At 40.4% G+C, this 21,516-nt stretch overlaps 1 protein-coding gene across 8 annotated transcripts in view; it reads left to right on the forward strand.

Moving 5' to 3' along the window:
- DAPL1 (death associated protein like 1) overlaps window positions 1-21,516 on the forward strand; it is a 114,548-nt gene that overhangs the window by 63,365 nt on the left and 29,667 nt on the right. For 2 of the 8 annotated variants that reach the window (XM_045033850.1, XM_045033851.1), the window contains exons 1-3: window positions 2,503-2,626; window positions 12,806-12,893; window positions 15,852-15,912. In XM_045033850.1, coding sequence (XP_044889785.1) covers window positions 2,569-2,626; window positions 12,806-12,893; window positions 15,852-15,912 — 207 coding nt within the window. In that variant the 5' untranslated portion in view covers window positions 2,503-2,568. The other 6 variants (XM_023259348.2, XM_045033853.1, XM_045033852.1 and 3 more) reach the window with 6 other exon arrangements.

Raw genomic sequence — 21,516 nt, forward strand, 5'->3', positions numbered from 1 at the left:
ATGAGTTCTGGACAACAAGCAATCACACATCTAGGTTTTATGCCACAGACCCATGCCATCCAATACAGTAGCCACAAGCCACATGTATCTATTTATAGTAATATTTAAATTTTAATTAAAATTATTTGATTTTAACAAATTTAAATTTTGATTTCTCCATTACACCAGCCACATTTCAAGTGCCCAAATCAAATGTGGCTTGTGGCTACCCTATTGGTCTGAACAGATACAGAACATTTCCATCATCGCAGAAATTTCTATTGTCAGCTACCGAAGGAATCCTCTTAGCCTTCTTCTCATCTCATCTTCTACAGCCCCTATGAGACTGTGAGATTCTCTGAAAGTGGGGGTGGGGTTTTGTCACCTCTAAACCCCAGCTTCTTGTCCAGGGCTCTGAGGGAAGGCACTCACAAAATATTTGCTAGATGGAATGGATGATCCCTCCTTTTTGCTCCCACAGCATGTACCTACTTTGGTCAAAACACTTTAACATACTTTTTCCCTGAAAAAAGGTTTTGTTGATTTGTATTGATTTTAAAAGTAATACAGAAAAATAGAAGATAACAAAAATCAACAGGTAATATTCTTACCTATATACAACCACTCTTAACATTTTGAAATATTTTCATTCATTATTTAACAAATAGATATTTTTGTTGTTTACTGAGGTATAATTTGCATACCGTAAAATTCACTTTTATATGATCTACGTATGATATGTGACAAATGGAATTGCCGCCACAATCTCTTGACTATTTCTAACAGCCTTGAAAGTCCCCTCCTGCCTCTTTGTGGCTAAACCACTCTCCCCACCCCCTCCTCTGGCAATCAAATCTGATTTCTGGTCCTATAGTTTTGACTTTTCAAGAATGTCATATAAATGGAGTTATATAGTAACTGGCTTTTTTAGTCTTCTTTCATTTAGCATAATGCTTTTGAGATTCATCCATGTTATTGCATGTAATTATCTGTTCATTTTTTATTATTGTGGGGTAGTTTCCTATTGTATGGATGCACCACAATCTGTGTATCTGTCCTACATTTGATGGATTTGGGGGTTGTTTATAACTTTTGTCCATTATGAATAGGAGCTGTTAAAACATTCAGACGTAGATTTTTGTGCATACATGTGTTTTCATTTCTCTTGGGAAAATTCCTAGGAATTGGATTGTTAGTCACACAGTAAGTGTATGACTAATGTTACAAGATATTTTACAGGAAACTGCCATACAGACTTTCAAAGTGGCTTTTCCAATTGGCGTTTCCACCAGCTGTGTATGAGAGTTTCAGTTGCTCCGCATATTCATCAGGATGCTATATTTTCCTTTTCTTTCTTTTTTTCTTTTTTTTTTTTTCGTTTGAGCCATTCTTATACATGTGTAATGTATTTCATTGTGGTGTTCATTTATATTTCCCTATGATTAATGATGTTGAACATCTTTTATGTGTTTATTTGTTGTCAATATCTCTACTTTGTGAAGTTTTTGTTTTAATCTTTTGCTTACTTTGTTAAATTGGGTTGTTCGTTTTCTTATTACTGAGTTGTTTCTTTATGTATTCTCAATGCCAGCACTTACCAGAAATGTGTTCTACACATATTTTATTTGCCCTTCAGTTTGTGGCTGGTCTTCATTTCCTTAACAATGTTTTCTGAAGAGCAGAGGTTTTGGATTTTGTGTTTTTTTGTTTTTGTTTTTGTGGGTTTTTTTTTTTTTTGAAGTGTAGAAGTCTCTATACTGAAGAACAAAGAAATATTTCTAAGTAACTGCCATATGCTCAACTTTGATCAGCACTGGAGATACAATAAAGCTTAAATTTGGACTTTTTCTTGTTAACAAAATTGGCATCTATTGGCTCCTAGCCTACTTTTTCACTGTCTTATCATGAATAGTTTCATATCATTAAATATTATTTGAAAACATGACATGTAATGTGTATCTAGTATTCTCATGGCTATATCTTAACTATCCCACTGTATTTGGGAATGTTTATATTGATGCCAATCAATTCTAAAAAATAAAGAAAAAAACACATGATTGCCATCCTTGTGAAGAAGTCTCTGCACATCCCCAATTATCTTCTTAGTATGAATGTTCACAATGACAAAAGCTGGGGCGAAGGCATAGTGCTTTGTTTTCTAAGTGTCTCTTCAGAAAGACTATGGATGTCTCCAAACAAAAATCTTGACCTCCTTGTCGCACCAGAATGCAACCGAGAGCCTGTCACATTGTAGATGCACTGTATATACTTGATGGATGAATAGTTGGTGAGAAAAAGAATTCCACTGAACTTCATCCTCTCCCCTGCCTCTGGCAAAAGAAAATAGGAGTTCCCTTAGCCGTCTACCTTGCCTTCTGAGATAAAAGGAACAAGAAGAAAGCTTTCTTGTAAGAGAAAACTTGCCAAGGAGATGGAGGTTCCCAGAAAGCGAGGTGACAAGCCCTGTTGCTGCTCGGTAATGCCCTGAAGGGGCCCCGCCCCCAGCCCATATAAAGCCAGGGTGCAGTGGGGCAGCAGCTGGCGCTCAGCCTCCAGAGCACCGGACTGGCATTTACACTGGCACACGCTATGACAAATGAAGTGCAAGTCCTGCTCTCCCCGCTGAAAGGGGGGCATCCTCCTGCAGGTAGGCTACCCACCTGCCCTCCATCCTGCAGATGACCTCACTGGCCTCACTGCTGTCGCTGCTCCTCCTTCCACCAACCTTCGGCGGAGGCACCCCAACAGAGTGGAGGTTCTTAACATCCCCCTGTTGCTTTAACTCCATGCAACCTGCTTTCCCCCTATGTCTTTTTCAACCTTCTGGGCTTGTGTACAAACCACCTGGGGGTTTGTCAAGCCCCCGCTGAATTAAAAGCTAATGATCTAGGAAGGTATAAGGGACTCAGTGCTCGTGAAAAGGGACCTTCCCTTTCTGGCTGGAGATTAACAGTGACACATCCACAGGAAGGTGATTGACTGCCATGGCAACCTTCCTCCCAAGAAGTTCCAACCCTAAGACTCAGTCACCCCAAGATGCTTGTACATCATCTGACTTTGTACCCAGGCAAACCAGTTTCCACAAAGAGGATGGCAACTTTATTTTTCTCTCTTTCTCTTCAGGCTTTGGGATTGGGCAGTGCTATCAATAATGTAGTTTACCTTGTTATCAAGCTAAGGAGCACTTTTTAATAAGGACCCAAGCACTGGAGGGGGCTGACTAGAAAAGGTAGCAATCAATGTGTTTTGCAAAGTAGCCACAGTTTTCTCTCACTCTTTTTTTTTTAACTTATGCTCTCTGAAATATGGAAATTAGTTTTATTGTACTTAACCATATGTTCATATAGATTGGCTGAGGTATGCAGGACTATTTTTAGCCAGCTTTATGTTCTTTCAAATGCCTTCCTTCTTTTTTCCTTAAGAAAGATCTCAAAATCTTGACCACTTTGTTCTTGCTTTTCTCCACTTACAAAACTTATTTATTTATTGGTGTAATTCTTTGGCACCTCTAAGCCAAGGTTATTTCAGCCATCTTTGCTGCAGAGGATGCTGGCAGGTGTAACCTTCAGAAAGCTTCAAAAACTGACACAGAATTCAATGGCTTTCTGGTGGGTGGCCCACCTGAAAAGAGTCCGAATTTTACTACTAAATCTGAGCTTCAAGTTTTGGACACGGTGCCCTGGTTTCCTGTAGCAGACTCCTGACATTTTATATTTGTAATTGGATTTAGCAGTATTTAACATTATCTGTATTTAAAGTTAATGATGCTAACTAATGGTCAGGAACTATACATGCACATTATTAGAGGAGAAGCTCATTACAGAAAGACAAAAGAAAAAAGAACACATTCTCTTCCCGCCACTTCCACCCCAATCCTTCATAAAACGGATAAGCTAAAACCTGATTTGCTAAATTACATTTATGCACAAAGAACACAGAGATAAACTTAACCAAATGAAAGTTTGAATGAAACCACCAGGAACTTTCTGTCCCTCCACTAATGATTGCTAATTACTCTGTGTACATAGCACACCATGACTCCATCAAGCATGTCACAATGCCTCTGGCATGACAATTAATTATTATGAACTGTGACACTACAGATAAGAGGTTTGGGATAATTGGAATGGAGATGAAGGCAGACTTTGGCCTCCCCGCTGAGAGCGAGGGAACAAAGAAACCTCATCCTTCAGCTCGTCTTGCTACATATTTGAAGCCTGAATCAGTTTGCTACGGCGCAAAATTGTACTCATGGCACAAAAATAATTCATTGCCAAGACTCCACTAAAACAGCACCTGACTTTTATAAACAATATAGAGATCCCTGAGAGCAGGAATCAGATGTGATTTGGTGGGGAGGGGCTGACATGGCCTTTGGAATCAGGCAGTCCCTAGGCTTAAACTCTGTTCCACATCTCTGACCTCAGTTTCCTCATCTTTAAAGCAGGGGCTAATAGGGGTGCCTGGGTGGCTCAGTCAGTTTAGCGCCTGACTCTTGGTTTCGGCTCAGGTCGTGATCCATGATGTGGAATCAAGCCTCACATCTGGCTCTGCTCTGAGCATGGGGCCTGCTTGGGCTTCTCTCTCTCCCTCTCTCTTTGCCCCTCCCCTGTATACACCCTCACACTCGCTCGCTCGCTCACTCTCAAAATAGATAAACTTTTTTAAAAAGTTGAGATCGTATTTAAAAAAAAAAAAAAAAATGAAACGTCTGCGAAGTTAGCCAGCTGTAACTCTTTCCCGCCTACATGTGCAGCCTTAGCTGCTTTTCTTTCACGTATATGAATACAATATTTTGCCTCTCTGTCAGCCCTGGTTATATATTGGTGCTGTGAAACAAGTCTACATTAAACATGACGTGGCCTAGCCGCTCGTCAGCATAGCTTTGACTTTTCTGCTCTTCTGATTTGCCTCGCTCTCAATTTTAGAAGAACCCCATTACACGAAGAGCCAAAAATGTGTGAGTGGAAAGTGAGATGAGGAAGCCAAGTAACTCGAAAGACCAAGAATTCCTGCGTTTTTCTGCATCTCTTGCACTTTGTAATTTGGTTTAAGTCAAATGAATCAGAGCCATCAGAGGGGTCACCATGGAACCCCCAGAGAGAATCAGTTTTCTGGCTCATTAAAGAGAGAAGGAGGTTTGGGGACATGCTCAAGTGTGACTCTCGTGCAGAAAATGAGGGGGACGCCATGGCTACATAAGGACGGGTATCATTTAAAATAAAACAAATACCAAAGGCTTAATTCTCAACTCCAGTCTGCTCAAGTCACCGTATGGGGGTTAGTCTGTGAGGCTCAAGGAGACGCTGTGTGATACCTGCTACCCCACACATTACGGGACCAAGGGTTGGGATGACCATAGGACCAGCTGGTCTCCTAGACATGCCCACAGCCCTGCAGACGAACGATGCACCCTCATCCTTGTTTCACAGAGGAGCAGACTGAAAGTCAGCAAGGTTGAGGGACTGGTCCAAAGCCACAGCTAATGGGGAGTGGGGCTGAGCTTTGAAAAGAAAGTGGGCCCCATGGCAAAGCTCTCCTGCTCTAAAGCCCTCTCTCATTACTTCACCGCCTTCTCCTGACTTTCCTTTTGGGTCTTGATTGGCATCTTAAAATGGGCTGAAACATGGGGCCCTTGGGTGGCTCAGTCGATGAAGCATCTGACTTCAGCTCAGGTCATGGTCTTGTGGTCCGTGAGTTCAAGCCCTGTGTCAGGCTCTGTGCTGACAGCTCAGAGACTGGAGCCTGCTTTGGATTCTGTGTCTCCCTCTCTCTCTGCCTCTCTGCCCTCATGCTCTGTCTCTCTGTCTCTGAAAAATGAATAAACATTTAGAAAATCTTGAAAAACATGGCCTGAAACATTGACTGTAAATGCAAAGTGAATGTTTTGCGAACATCTAACCTTTAGTTAAAATCTTCAAATATAAGTGCTAAGTCACAGGCAGAGTATGCACAAACCTTTGTGTTATTCAGCTTTCCCCCATTCATTTTCCACTGATTAGTGAAGGAAAAAAGTTTATTTTGCTGGAGGATGTATCTTTCTTTACCTTGACTACCCTCTACCAAAACCTGTTGTCTGGAAAATCTTAACTGAAAAGTTATTATATAGTATTAATACTACTCAGAGGTAGGAGAGCAAAGGTTCATTTTCCCCACATAAATTTAGATTTTTCTGATGAAACTATCCAAAAGGGCATCTTTCTCTTTTACATTTTTTAAATCTCTAGTTCATTTTGCTTATTGAAAGGACCTAAAGTCTTATATATTTGTACTGAAAAACCTGTTAAAATGTTTAATCAGTTCATATTTACCTTGCCCAATTGCAGTTGGTCCTTCTACAGAAATTCAAAAGGCAATGTAGTCTCAAACATGGAATTGTGTAAATTATTACATCTTTAAGTAAACTAATTTAGATACAGTGGAACTTTGAAGCATTTGAAAATGGGCAAGTACCTAATTGTGTTGGTTTGTAAATACTTATTTGCAATGGTTTATCAACAGGCTGGGAGACCAGTGAGATCAGCATTCCCAGCAGAACTTTGAAGATGACCCTCCCACAAACTGGTTCCATCTGGTTCAGTCACCCCAAGTAGTGAGAACCTTAATCGATATCTTAGTGTATCCATCTACAGTATGCGGATATTAACTTCCATGTCTTTCTACTGTACATGGCTGACCAAGTAAATTACCTGCCTACCAGAACAACTTTGGTACAAGAACTGTGCTCTGGAAATCCAAGGTGTCTGTGGTTTACTTATGCTTCCTAAATGACTGAGAGCATACAGCCATCACAGAGAGAATTCAAAGATTCCTGGATGAAAGTAAGAATCTTCTGGGAGGATTTTTAATTTCCCTTCAAATATCTTTGTTTTATTGTTCTTAAGGACATTCTTAAGAATGCATTCTTAAATTTCTTTTGACATTCTGTTAAGTGCCTTATATTCTTTCAAAGGGAGGAAAGTAATTTATTTTGGAGCTAAGACTTTATAATAAAGATCATCTAGTTCAACTTCCAGCAAATTCTCCAAAATCCTCCTAAGATGTTCATGGCAAGTGGACTTTTTTTCTTTCACACACTGAGGGCCAAGGGACTTACTCTTGTCCTAGGCAACCTACTTCACTTGAATGACACAAACTAGCCAGGCTAGTAGCCAGGCTCTGCCTTTCAGGAATGTTCATCCTTTGGTCTTCATTCTCTCCTCTGGAACAACATGAAATAAATATGAGTAATAACAATTGTCAAGTGTCCACCATGAACCAGGTGCTTGTATCATCTCTATTCTCTAGAGCAACCTGAACAAATGGCATTATTGAAGGATGTAGAAACTGAGTCTTAGAGAGGTTTAAGTATCTTGCTCAAGGTTCCAGAGCTCAAGGTTCTAGAGCTATCTGATCCTACATAAAATTTCCTTACCAAGAAGCCATTCCTCTTCCACATGATAGTCCCTCAGATCTTTGAAGATGGCACCTAAGTTCCCTTGAGTCTATCTTCTTCAGAAGTGATCTTTCCAGACTCCCCATTTCCCCCTCTGGTCTAGACTTCCCTAGATTGTCCAGCTCCTTGCAGATGAGTGGCACAGAACTCAACATTCCAAATGGCTTCTCATTCTTAACTATTGCTTATTTTAACTGTTAACAAGTTGGCTTCTATAGTTGGTGATAATAGCCTGGTGGAAAAAAATACGTAGAAACAATAGCATCAGGGAAAACACAAAGAATATTAATAAGAAAATAATTACAGCCCTCCATATTTCAAAAGCACCTGTCACTGGGGCACCTGGGTGGCTCAATCAGTTAAGTGTCCGACTTCGGCTCAGGTCATGATCTCACAGCTCGTGGGTCCGAGCCCCACATCGGGCTCTGCTGACAGCTCGGAGCCTGGAACCTGCTTTGGATTCTGTGTCTCCCTCTCTCTCTGCCCCTCTCCTGCTCATGCTCTGTCTCTCTGTCTCTCAAAAATAAACGAATGTTAAAATTTTTTTTTTAAAGATACCTCACTTGTCACAAGGAGAATAAAAAATACAATGGGAGAGGTACTGAAGGCCCAAACTCTAGACCTCCCATTTGACTCCTCTCAGTAAGAGAGACAACAGTGCTGTGTATGCCATCACCCCTCACACAGAGGTGCACGCCTTCTTAGTCTTCCCAGGAAAGCCATCCCTTCATTTATTTCACATTTACATTCCCTGGCTGTTCAGAAGATATTTTCACATCATTTGATTTCTGTTGCTGATTACTCTCTATGCCTTTTTCTCACGTAATGTTTGTCTGTGTGTGTGTGTGTGTGTGTGTGTGTGTGTGTGTGTGTGTGAATTTAAAGCAGATCATGTGTAAAAATAGCATTTTTTTCTAGACTGCATCTAATATTACAAAATTCTAACAAGAGGCTTTTATAATCAATGAAAAAACAACTTGGTGATTCAAAATGACCAAGTGGAGTTTATTCCATGAATGCAAGAATGGTTTGATAGTAAGATATCCATTAATATATCTTTATATATTAATATCTGTTAATATAATTAACCACATTAAGAACAAAAACCATGGGTCATATCCATGAATGCTAAAAAGATATTTGTAATTTTTAAGCCCAATGAAATAGTAAGAGTATTTCCTTAATATGAAAAAATATATAAATATATATACATATATATCTGTGTGTATGTGTGCGTGTGTGTGTGTCCACCTAAGTGGAAAAACATGAAAAGCAATCTCTTAAAAATTAGGATAACAGGGGCACCTGGGTGGCTCAGTCGGTTAAGCGTCCGACTTCAGCTCAGGTCATGATCTCACGGTCCGTGAGTTTGAGTCCCGCGTCGGGCTCTGGGCTGATGATGGCCCAGAGCCTGGAGCCTGCTTCCGATTCTGTGTCTCCCTCTCTCTCTGACCCTCCCCCGTTCATGCTCTGCCTCTCTCTGTCTCAAAAATAAATAAACGTTAAAAAAAATTAAAAAAAAATTAGGATAACAAAGATGTCAACTACCATGACTAACATTGTTTGACAGGAAGTAATATAATTCTTTGCAAGTTATATAATTTTTTTACCCGAAAAACCTAAGGGAATACACCAAAAAAAAAAAAACACCTATTATAAATAATAAGAATTCAATAAGATCTAGGTATAAAATCAATGATATAAGAACAACAATCTGTCAGAGTTATCATTAAAGAATCCACCCCATTTACAATAGCAACAGCAACAAGAAAGATAAAATGCTTAGGGGTTAAACTTAACAATAAATGTGTGAGATTTATGCGAACCAGTTCCTTTTTTTTTTTTTTAATGTTTTTATTTATTTTTGCGACAGAGAGAGAGCATGTGCAGGGGAGGGTCAGAGAGAGAGGGAGACACAGAAACAGAAGCAGGCTCCAGGCTCTGAGCTGTCAGCACAGAGCCTGATGCAGGGCTCAAACCCACAGACTGTGAGATCATGACCTGAGCCAAAGTCGGATGCTCAACCGACTGAGCCACCCAGGCGCCCCTTATGTGAACCAGTTCCTGAGCGACCCAAAAGAATATATAAACAATGGAAAAGCATACCATGTTCCTAAATAGACAGCCACTAGGAATATAAAGATACGAACTTTCCCTTTAAAAAAATCTATAAATTTAAAGTGAGACCATTAAAAAAAAAATACCAGCAGGACTGTTAAGGAAAGAATTGACAAACTGATTTTAAGGTTCATATGGAGGGGCACCTGGGTGGCTCAGTCGGTTGAGCATCCAAACTTGGCTCAGGTCATGATCTCAGTATGTGGGTTTGGGCCCTACACTGGGCTCTGCGCTGATAGCTCAGAGCCTGGAGCCTGCTTTGGATCCTGTGTCTCCTTCTCTCTCTGCCCGTCGCCACTCTGCTCTGTCTCTCTCTGTCTCTCTCAAAAATGAATAAACGTTAAAAAAATTTTTTTAATAAAGTTCATATGGAAAACTAAATCAGAATAGCTAGTAAAATTCTGCAGAGGAAACAGCAAAAAAGTATTAACTCTATCAGACATTAAAATGTAATGCTACCATCACTGTGTGTTAACTATTCTTTGATAAATAAATATATATTGCTACCATCATTAAACTAGAGTTGGAACTGCAGTAAAGAGATTAATAGAACAGAGTAGAAGCCAAATAGAAAAAAAAATGGACAAAAATTTGAGCAGTTCATGAAAAGGAAATACAAATGGCTTGTAACACACAGAAGCAAGCTCAACCTTCAATAAAATAGAAGAAATGCAAATTAAAATAAGATATCTTTTTCTTTGACTTCTTCGTTGACAAAACCAAACATTTCCAGCTCCCATTGTTGCCGGAGGTAGGGGAAAGGAGCATTGTCATCAGAGCTCCTGAGATTGTAAACAGGTACAACCTCTGGGAAGGGCAATTTGGCAAGATGTAACAAAATTCCAAATGCATGTAGAACAAGATCACTTGTAGGAATTTATCCCACGGGTATACTTGCACTTGCACAAAATTATGCATATAAAGCAATATTTGTTGCAGCATGATTTGTGACATCAATGAATTAGAAACATCCAAAATGTCCAACATTTGGGAGTTGGTTAAGTAAACACAGAATGTTCATATAATGAAATTTTAAAGTAGATGTTAAAAAGAACAACACATGTCTACATAGATAGATAGGGAATTTTCTCCAAAATTTATCATTGAGTGAAAAATATAAACAAGATGCAGAACAATGTGTATCTTATGCTGCCATTTAAAAAATAGTAATATGATGAATGGATAAAGAAATTGTGGTTCATATACACAATGGAATACTACGTGGCAATGAGAAAGAATGACATATGGCCTTTTGTAGCAACATGGATGGAACTGGAGAGTGTGATGCTAAGTGAAATAAGCCATACAGAGAAAGACAGATACCATATGTTCTCACTCTTATGTGGATCCTGAGAAACTTAACAGAAGACCATGGGGGAGGGGAAGGAGAAAAAAAAAAAAAGGTTAGACAAGGAGGGAGCCAAAACATAAGAGACTCTTAAAAACTGAGAACAAACTGAGGGCTGATGGGGGGTGGGAGGGAGGGGAGGGTGGGTGATGGGTATTGAGGAGGGCACCTGTTGGGATGAGCACTGGGTGTTATATGGAAACCAATTTGACAATAAATTTCATATTTAAAAAAAAATAGTAATATGATGGGGTGCCTGAGTGGCTCAGTCGGTTAAGTGTCCGACTTCATCTCGGGTCATGATCTTGTGCTTCGAGCCTTGCATCCAGCTCTGTGATGACAGCTCGGAGCCTGGAGCCTGGAGCCTGCTTCCAATTCTTTGTCTCCATCTCTCTCTGCCCCTCCCTGGCTCACACTCTGTGTCTCTCTCCTTCAAAAATAAATACACATTAAAAAAACTTTTAATTAAATTTTTTTTTAATTAGTAACACAATGGGGCACCTAGGTGGCTCAGCTGGTTGAGTGACTCTCAGATTCAGCTCAGGTTGTGATCTCAAGGTTTGTGGGTCCAGCCCTAGGTCAGGCTCTGTGCTGGCAGCATGGGGCCTTTTGGGATTTTCTCTCTCTCTCTCTCTCTCTCTCTCTCTCTCTCTCTCTCTCTCTGCCCCTTCCCTGCTCTCTCTCCCTCTCTCTCTCACACACACACAAAATAAATAAACATTAAAAGAAAATAAAAATTAAAAACATTAAAAATCGTGATATGTAGAATATCTGGATAAACACATTGGAAACATGTAACATTAGCAGTACCTAGGGAGATGAACTGGGAGCTGGAAATAATGGTAGGAGGGAGACGGCAGACCTCTTCGTGCTTTTTGAATTGTGTGCCTTATGCGTGTTTTACAAAATCAGCAAAATATGTGATAATTTTTAAAGAACAAGGGTAAAGTCAAATTCACAAGTGCATTGAGAAATAGAATGGGTTTCCCTTATTTTTCACTTTATTGGAACTAGTTTTAGAAATTGCCAATTTGGCGTTTCCATAAAGAGAATTAACAAGTTCAAACAAATCAATGTCCATTTAGCTTTTTCTCATTTGAGTTTGTCAGATTTGAGATGTGCACATTTCCTGGGAACAGAAAGAAGTATTTGCTTTGACTTGCAATCTGAAATGGGTTGTTCCTTTTCAAAAGTTGATTTCATCTGACATTGTTAAACACTTGAATTGCTGTTAGGTCATCTGTAGCCTAATTAACACTAATTGATCTCCTGAATGGCAGGATTATTAATGTAGTTTAATTACTCATTAGAACCTCTGAGCTTGGCCAACATCAGAGGTTTGGGGTCCTGGATGGAAGGTGGGTATCCAGTGGGATCAGAGGCATTTCTCTTGAATTAAATGCCTGTTACCACTGCATGCCCTGACTTTTGGCTCATCTCTCCGAATCTGGCTTTTGAACGCTCTAGTTGGGAAAAAAAAAAATGCAAGCCTTGCACAAACTTTAATCTTGTGGGAAAACAAGAGGGTCACATTGTAATTGTCTGTTGCTATCATAAAGAATGTAATTGGTTTGATAACAAGAAAAAATGTTTTTCAGTGAAACACCTAAGGGAGTATGTTGTTATTCTCCTCCCCAAACCAAAAGTGTAAACCTCTCTTGTTTTTTTTAGCCTCAGTTCCTGCTCTCTGCACATCAAAAAGCAGACCTCAGCCCTTCTCCCCTTCCCCACCTTGTTTGCATGACACAATATTTTTTCTTCAATTCAGGGTAACGTTTTATTGTGTTATTTTAGATAAAAGCTTAGATCTTCAGAAACTAAGTTCTAAAATTTTTTTTCAAGTCTAAATTCATACCTTGAATAACAAAGCAAGACTACTCTTTCTATTCTAACCATGACTCTGTGTTGATGCTTATTTTGTATAGTAAAAGCCGGAGGAATGCGAATTTCCAAAAAACAAGAAATTGGCGTCTTGGACAGACACACCAAAAAAACGGGATTAGAGAAAACAAGGTAGGGATTGCCTGACTTCTTCTCTTTCATCACTTCAAGGAGTTTTGAGTGACTCTGCTTCCAGAAGTCAGAGGCCTCCCTGCATTTTAGGACAAACCAACTCTTCCTACACCTTTGCTGAACAGGGTTAAAGGCAGCCAGCCCAGGAGGGGTGGTGTTGGGGGATAAAGATGAAAGGCACATTCAGGTAAAAGGTGACTACCTTCTAGAAGATTCTGGACCCCCTCACCCTCCTCCTTCTCTCTGCAGCCAGCCCAGCTGCCTTGTCCTTATACTTAAAAAGCACAATCCTGACTTCATCTAAACCTGACTCATGTTCCTTTAGCCTATTTTCACATTAGCCTTTAAAATAGTGTCCCTAGGCTGGCCCTAGTTTCATAATATGCTTTCTGCTGTAGCAAATCTTCTGAATTAAAAATAAATGAGGTGGGTTTCTTTTTTCTTTTCTTTTCTTTTTTTTTTTTTTTTTTGGTTTTGTTTTAAATCCATCACTCAATTATTTAGAAAATAATGGCCACTATATTTGGCACGGCCAGAAGGCATATAGATACTGAGGGTAGTTTCTCCCTGCTCATTCCCCTGTAACCTTGACAGAAGGCACAATTCCCAGAGCGAAGCAGAGAGCTGTGGGCTGGTCAGGCGCTCAAATGGCCTAACCACTGTGTACTGTGGTTAAAGAAAATGTGTTCCAAAAGAAAGAGACCTGCAAAACTGGCTCCTCCAAGTAGGTAATGAGGGCACTTCAGGGACAATTTCAAGATGGTTTCCATAGATGACTCAATAAGCGATTCAAAAAGAAATCAATTGGAGGGCATTCAAGATGTATCCTAAAGAATTATAATGGTAGTAGTCCCAGAAAGAGAATGCAGAGGGAAATAGACTGTGTAATTTCTGTGGCTGTTTCATGTAAAATTATCTTTAATTCACTCTCTTTTTTTAAGAGAGAATGAGTGGGGGAGGGGCAGAGGAAGAGAGAGACTCTCAGGCAGGCCCCACACCCAGCGCAGAGCCTGACTTGGGGCTCAGTATCACAACTGTGAGATGGTGACCTGAGCCAAAATCAAGAGTTGAATGTTTGACCTACTGAGCCTCCCAGGTGCCCATCTTTAAATCACTTTTGAAGTTTTCTTCCCAATTTCTGGGAAAGAATTTTTTTGAAGATTTGTGCCACTTTAAAACGAAAGGCTCATTTGCCCCATTACCAGTACGTTTTTGTTTCTTCTGCTATCAGAAAATAACTATCACATAATGAAAGCCAATGCTATAAATCCTCAACAGTGGGGGTCACATTTCATTCATCTCCGGACCCAACATCTAGGACAGTTCTTAGAATAGAGAAATCACTTGAAATTGAAAGCTGGCTTTATTCTGTAACCAGAACCTGATTCAGGCATAAGCCCTGTATATTGTGACCTGGTTAACATGCCTGGGCCAGGGGCTCAGGAACAACTAAAAAGTCATGGCTTAGGGGCACCTAGGTGGCTCAGGTGGTTGAGCAACCAATTCGGATTTCAGCTCAGGTTGTGATCTTACTGTCGTGAGATCGAGCCCCGTGTCGGGCTCCACACTGGGCATGGGACCTACTTGAGATTCTCCCTCTCCCTTTCCCTTTGCCCCTCCCCTGCTCACACTGTCTCTATCTCTCTCACAAAAAAAAATAATAATAAAATAAAAGTGTTTGCTTAGATATATCATCCAGTTGGCAGCCAGTGGACAAGTCATTTATTTCCCTACACTTCAGAAAATGGGGACTTAACTGTGTCGTCAGCTGAATGATGTGGGAAGAGTTGACTAGAGAGTAATAAAGTGGAGATTGGAACCCTCTTAAAAATCTCAATCGTTGCCTAAGAGTCATTAAAAGATGAGAATGGGACCACTTCAAAACGTAAACAGCAAGAGGTAGCTCACTCTCTCTTGCCCTATTCACCAGCAACAGATATAGGTATGTGAGGCCTGATATGTGTAGGATTTGGGAGCCATTTTAAAGGAAAATAGTAAAACATTATAGCTATGAATGGCTAGGAACCCTCTGAGGGAGAAGGAGCCTGTTCAGGGGGAGGCCTGAAGCTGAAGCTTCATTAGCTCCACCCTAAATTCACCTCTGCTGTTGTCATCGCTTTGTGAGTGTATGCATGAGATACGAGGGCCTCATTTTCATGGACAGACATCCCTCCTTACGTCTTGGAGAATGGCTTTTGCAAAATGTATCATAGAAAATAAATTTCTGAGCATCATCGATCTATGTCCATTTCCTAATAACTTCTAACCAACACAAAACATCCAGAAAAAAAAAATGCCAAGTACAGTTTCCATCAAGAAATTGTACTGCAGGCTGAGCCCTAACTGATGCTCTCCTACAAAATAAATTGGCCTGAGAAAAAGAAGCCGGACACAAAGGAGTATTTGCTGTGTGATTCATTGTATAAAGTACAGAAACACTCAGAACTAATCTACAGGGCTACAAGTCAGGGAAACAGTTATCCTCGAGGGCAGCTGGTTTAACTAGTTGTGAATATTCACCAGGCTATATACTTCAATAGAAAGGTAAAACAAAAATACACTAGTAAAAGGGCACCTGGGTGGTTCAGTCAGTTAAGCAGCCGACTTCAGCTCAGGCCATGATCTCACAGTCCGTGAGTTCGAGCCCCGTGTCAGGCTCTGTGCTGACAGCTCAGAGCCTGGAGTCTGCTTCGGATTCTGGGTCTCCCTCTCTCTCTGTCCCTGCTCTCAAAAATAAATAAACATTAAAAAAAATTAAATACACTAGTAAGAATAATTTGACCTACAAAGATTTTTGTAGCACATGGGCACACAGAAGCAGAATTTTTTGCCTTCTAGATATTACCAAGCAAGTGTAAAGACTTAAAGGCCAAGTAGATAGCCCCTTGTATAAATCATTTAGCCTCCTTAGTACGAAAGTTTTCCCATCCTATATGAAATTTTGTCTCATCTTTACAGCGCCATTGCAAATATTGCCAAACTGCAGGCAATGGATACCCTGAACGACACACTGGAGAAGGTGAGCCATGGGTGAGGCCCCTCACAGGATGCGCCCAGTCAGTACTTATCCAACACACCAGTCTGCATGGGTGAACGAGCACTGACCACTGAGCCTCTACCCAGCTCAGAGATCTGATGTCCTATGAGAGAATCTGCTCTCGGTCCAAGGAACACGAAGAGGTTTTGGTGAGAAAAGTTGTTTCTCCCAAATTCCTAATGTCTATTTAATAAACCTTTTCAAAGATAAGATAGAAAATGAGGCAAGCATCATGATACCAAATTGGCACAGTTTTACTCTGCCATGTTTTTGTAAAAAAGCAGCTTATGTAATAGAAATTCAGAAGTTTTTTATCTTTCTCCCCTCCATAAGGAAATATTTGATTTCAAGTGAAGGTGGGTGGTGGAGGGTTGCATGGCTAAGGGCTGGAGGAAGATTAGGCACTGGGTTTATCCAGTAAAATTTTTTTATGAAGGTGGTTGGCCATTGCCATTTTTGTTTCTATGTTATGTATTTCTTCTAAGTACCTCCAGAAACTCAGAAAACTCTTACCAGATCGACAGGGGTTTGATTTGGATTTACTAGTTTGTTTTTACATTTTGTGGGTGAATGAAGTGAGGGTCCTTATTCTACTTCCAGAGGGCAGATACTTGCATTTAAGTCTGTGAATAACCACTCTTTCTGCTGCTTTCACATTAATTGAAGGGACAGGATTGCATAATTTATAGAAGGAAGACTATTGTCGTCAAAATCAGGGATCTGGAAAAGACTGGAGCATAAACTGAGCAGCTAGGCCTCTAGGGCCCCCATTTGGTAGTGACTTCTCCACTCCCAAGGTCGATTTGACCTTGACCAAATTACTTACCCTGTGCCTTAGAGAAGTCATTTGTAAAATGGAGGCAAGGAAGAGTATATACCTCACAGGGCTGTTGTGTGAAACAGAGGAATTTCTACATATGAAGTTCTTAGAACGATGCCTGGCACCTAGTAATCTGTTTGCACTCTGTTCTGGTTAGTAGCACTGGTTTTATGACAGCGAAATAAAAATGTGTGTGTATGAAGTCCATGGGGTGTAATAAGGCAGATGGTACATGGCAAGATCTTTTTTTTTTTTTTTTTTTTTTTTTTGTAATCTCTATACCCAACATGCAGCTCAAACTCACGATCAGGAGTCACAGGCTGTACCAACTGAGCCAACCTGGTGCCCCAGGACAAGGCACGATCTTGATTATAGGCTACAGCTACAAAGCCTCTAAGGTGGGGGGCTTGGTTCTCCTACAAATTGACTTGAGGTGAGGTCATAAGCAACTCTTTGCCTTCCTAGCTTTAGAAGAAGGGCAGGGATGGATGGTGCCCTGCCAGGGCAACACAACCTGCCTACTTCTGCGTCTCACATTCTCCTGCACCTGCCCACTATCCGCCTCTTCCTGAGGGGCCAGAGCATGTCCACACTTGTAAGTGGAACTAGATGGAATGGACACATTCCCCTAGAATATATGTTAACCCCAAATAAAATGTTTAAAGAGAGTGGTCAATAGAGGTTGATTATGCTATGCTAGGTTGATGATGCTATACTATATCAGGTAACAGTGCCAGAGTCTATATTGCTTTTTATAGACATATATGCTTATGTCTATTACATACAAGAGTTCTTTTCCTTTCCGTTAAAAATATTACTTCCTTATTTCACAGATTAAAAGAAAAATCAAGGGGCGCCTGGGTGGCTCAGTCAGTTAAGCATCTGACTCTTGGTTTCGGCTCAGGTCATGATCTCATGGTTTCGTGGGTTTGAGCCTGACATCGGGCTCTGCACTGACAGGGCAGAGCCTGCTTGGGATTCTCTCTCTCCCTCCCTCTCTGCCCCTCCCCCACTTGCAAGGTTTCTGTCTCTCTCAAAATAAATAAATAAAAGGTAAACAAAAAAGAAAACAAAAGAAAAATCAACAGGAGTAACAAGTTGTATTCGTAAATCATAAGAAAACATTGAGCTGATGTGCTGTTTTAACAGCAACTATACCTATTTAAAAAAAAAAAACACCTTTAATACTTAGTTCAATGTTTACTGTCATAGGACTGTGGCTAAGACTGCACAGGTTACTGGGTAGAACAGGTCTGACACAAGACATCAAATGGGTCTCCTGCTGCCTCTGTCACTCACTAGCTATGTGTCCTTGGGAGATCTTCCCTTTTCTGTGCCTCAGTTTCCCCATCTGTAAATGGGAATGTGGTTCATAGTATGCGCTTCCTTGAGATCCTGTGAGAAGAAAATGAAGTTATATGCAAAGTACAGCAGAGCCAGATGCAATTAGCCCTCATAAGTGTTAGCTTCTATCCCTAAGCAGGTATCCTACAGGACATCACTCAGAATCCCAGGCAAAGGATAAGAGGCCAGCAACAAAATCAAGTCCCAAGATCCCTGTGTATGACTATCTTGAATATGGTAGTTAGAAGGACCCATGTGTTTTCTTACCACGAAGAAAAATCCTCCCTGAATCCATAGTTCAGCCTGAAGCATAATAAGATTTTATAAGAAAGGTCAACTTGGAGTGGAAAGACCAATGCCTTTTAGAAAACTAGATCTGCTGAGATCAGTGGTTGTCAGGAGCTGGGGATGAGAGGAGCAGTTGACCACAAAGGGACAGGAGGGAATTTGGGGGGGTGAGGGTTCTGTCTCTTGATTTTGGTCACAGACTATACATACTTATGGAAAGTCATGGAACAGTACACTAAAAGGGTATATTTTACTGTAGATAAGTTATACCTTAATTTTTTAATGACAAATGCATAAACCCTATAGCCTCATATAAAAATTAGGATATATAAAAGATGTAGTGATGTAAGTACAGGTATCTGCTGATGGATTTTCACATGCATTATGATTCCCCTCATAATATGTATTGTCATGAAGACCCAACAATACACAATTAGCCAGAAGAAATACACTAGCAGAAATGAGGGTCATGTCTTCTGCATTTTAGTAACATTCATTCATGCACTCAACTAGAAATATGTCTAGTTTCAAGAACCCATGTTAATTCTCATACCAATGCAAGAATTTAAAAGTCTAAGACAGAAAGAGGGCAGTCCTATTCATAGGATCTCATCAACCACTGAAACATGGTAAGAAATTTCTATCCATATGTTATTTATCTCTGGATGACCCACTTTAAAATCAACCTAGGGTTTGAGATTTGGGAGATTGAAAAACAATCCCCCAAAGCTTGGAATTGTATGAATCTAAGTGGCAAGCAGCCTAAAATTTTCCTCTTCCACTATTTCCAACTCCTCCCTGCACACAGACCTCTCTCCCACTACTTTTTTCCTTCCCTCCCTACCTCTCCAGTCAGCCCTTCCTGCCTCTTCCAGCCCTACATGATGAGAGAATTCATATTGCCTGGTGACAGGTCATACAACATGATATTCCTGCAGAAAAGGGGTTTTGCGCTTTTTTGTTTTCTTTTGTTTTTTTGTTTTTTTATTTTTTTTAATATATGAAATTTATTGTCAAATTGGTTTCCATACAACACCCAGTGATCATCCCAAAAGATGCCCTCCTCAATGCCCATCACCTACACTTCCCTCCCTCCCACCCCCCCATCAACCCTCAGTTTGTTCTCAGTTTTCAAGAGTCTCTTATGCTTTGGCTCTCTCCCACTATAACCTCTTTTTTTTTTTTTTCCTTCCCCTCCCCCATGGGTTTCTGTCAAGTTTTTCAGGATCCACATAAGAGTGAAAACATATGGTATCTGTCTTTCTCTGTATGGCTTATTTCACTTAGCATCACACTCTCCAGTTCCATCCACGTTGCTACAAAAGGCCATATTTCATTCTTTCGCATTGCCACGTAGTACTCCATTGTGTATATAAACCACAGCTTCTTTATCCATTCATCAGTTGATGGACATTTAGGCTCTTTCCATAATTTAGCTATTGTTGAGAGTGCTGCTATAAACATTGGGGTACAAGTGCCCCTATGCATCAGCACTCCTGTATCCCTTGGGTAAATTCCTAGCAGTGCTACTGCTGGGTCATAGGGTAGGTCGATTTTTAGTTTTTTGAGGAACCTCCACACTTTTCCAGAGTGGCTGCACCAGTTTGCATTCCCACCAACAGTGCAAGAGGGTTCCCGTTTCTCCACATCCTCTCCAGCATCTATAGTCTCCTGATTTTAGCCACTCTGACTGGCGTGAGGTGGTATCTGAGTGTGGTTTTGATTTGTGAAAAGGGGTTTTGTAACCCCAAAAGCTCTCTAAACTAAAAATCTGGGAGAACCGGTCTCAGACCAAGTTCCATCAACTCCTTAAAGGCTGTTTGAACTTTTAGAAGTCATGCAGCTCCTCTGAGATTTATGGTTGCTCATTTAATCTTTTTTTTTTTTTTAAGGCAAGGAATGAGAGAGAATGATACTGCCAAATATAATTCTTTAGACAGTTATGGAAGTTAAATTTGGCAATAGTTGTGAAGCTTCTCTGGACATGAAAGTATCCAGTTAAAGCATGAGTAACAAGGTTGGGTTATGGTGTGGAGGGGGATGGAATGTTGAAACCTAGTTAAAGTTGGAGCCACTTTTCAAGTTGCCAGATGTGTCACCATTGCCAAAGTTAGTGAGATGTATGTGAAATGGGATCCTGGGGGAGTGGAAACTATCAAAGGCATCTGCAAATCTAAAAAGGTTTCTCCTGTTCTGTAGATTAACATCGCTGTAGGAGTATCCTTGAATCTCATTGACTGGAGCTGAATGTTTTGTTTTAAGCATTTTGCTTAACGGGGTGTGGAAATCAAAGTGCCAACATTCAAGTTGGAAGTTAACACCCTGGAAAGATGAATGGAAGAGCTCCAGTCTGCTAACACTACCTAACTTCAGGCTCTAAAACAAAACGTGCCGCCGCTGATTTTCTTGCATCTAGAATTTCTCTCCTAGTTCCAGTCATGAAGATTTTTATCATACTTCTTTTGTGTTTTCTCTGAAACTAAAACTATAGGTTCTGAGGTCACAACTACCCAGGATGAAGGTAAATTCTCAATGGAGTAGTTTCTATTGATCTGCTTTTCAAGTTCAGTGTGTTGTCCCTTCTATGATGGAGTCACAGCAAGGCAGAATCCTTTTACATATACTGGCCTTAAATTCTTTCTCTTCTGGGGCTACCCTGGATTCTCTTATCCTAATAAATCTGGCAAGAAACACCTTTCTCTTTAGAAACCCTATCTTTTTTAAAAAACTAAGATGAAAATTCCAAAGCTTCCCCAAAGTTCCGATGCCAGCCTGAAAGACAGCTGGTTGTAGGTTGTACTCTGGAAAGATATTCCTACTTATTTCTAGTTCCAGTTTGAAAATAAAATCTTCCTATTGCCCTTGATACAAAATTTACAGGAAAAAATTAGGGCGTTTGGAACTTGACCATTTTACTTACAGTCTGATCAGTTCTGATGGAAGACTCTTTATAGACTCTCCACTGACAACCCCCAAGTCCTTCTACATTAAGGTGTTCCTGTTCCTGATTGAGGGAGTGGGGCGTAGGAGAGAACTTGATTCTCTTGTTGTATATTCAAGAGTTGCTATACAGTCTTGCTACTCCCCCAAACCTGTACATCTGTAATTTAATAATTATGGGCAACTTCCCTAAG

This window comes from Felis catus, chromosome C1, assembly GCF_018350175.1.
Source record: "Felis catus isolate Fca126 chromosome C1, F.catus_Fca126_mat1.0, whole genome shotgun sequence".
Classification (NCBI taxonomy): domain Eukaryota; kingdom Metazoa; phylum Chordata; class Mammalia; order Carnivora; family Felidae; genus Felis; species Felis catus.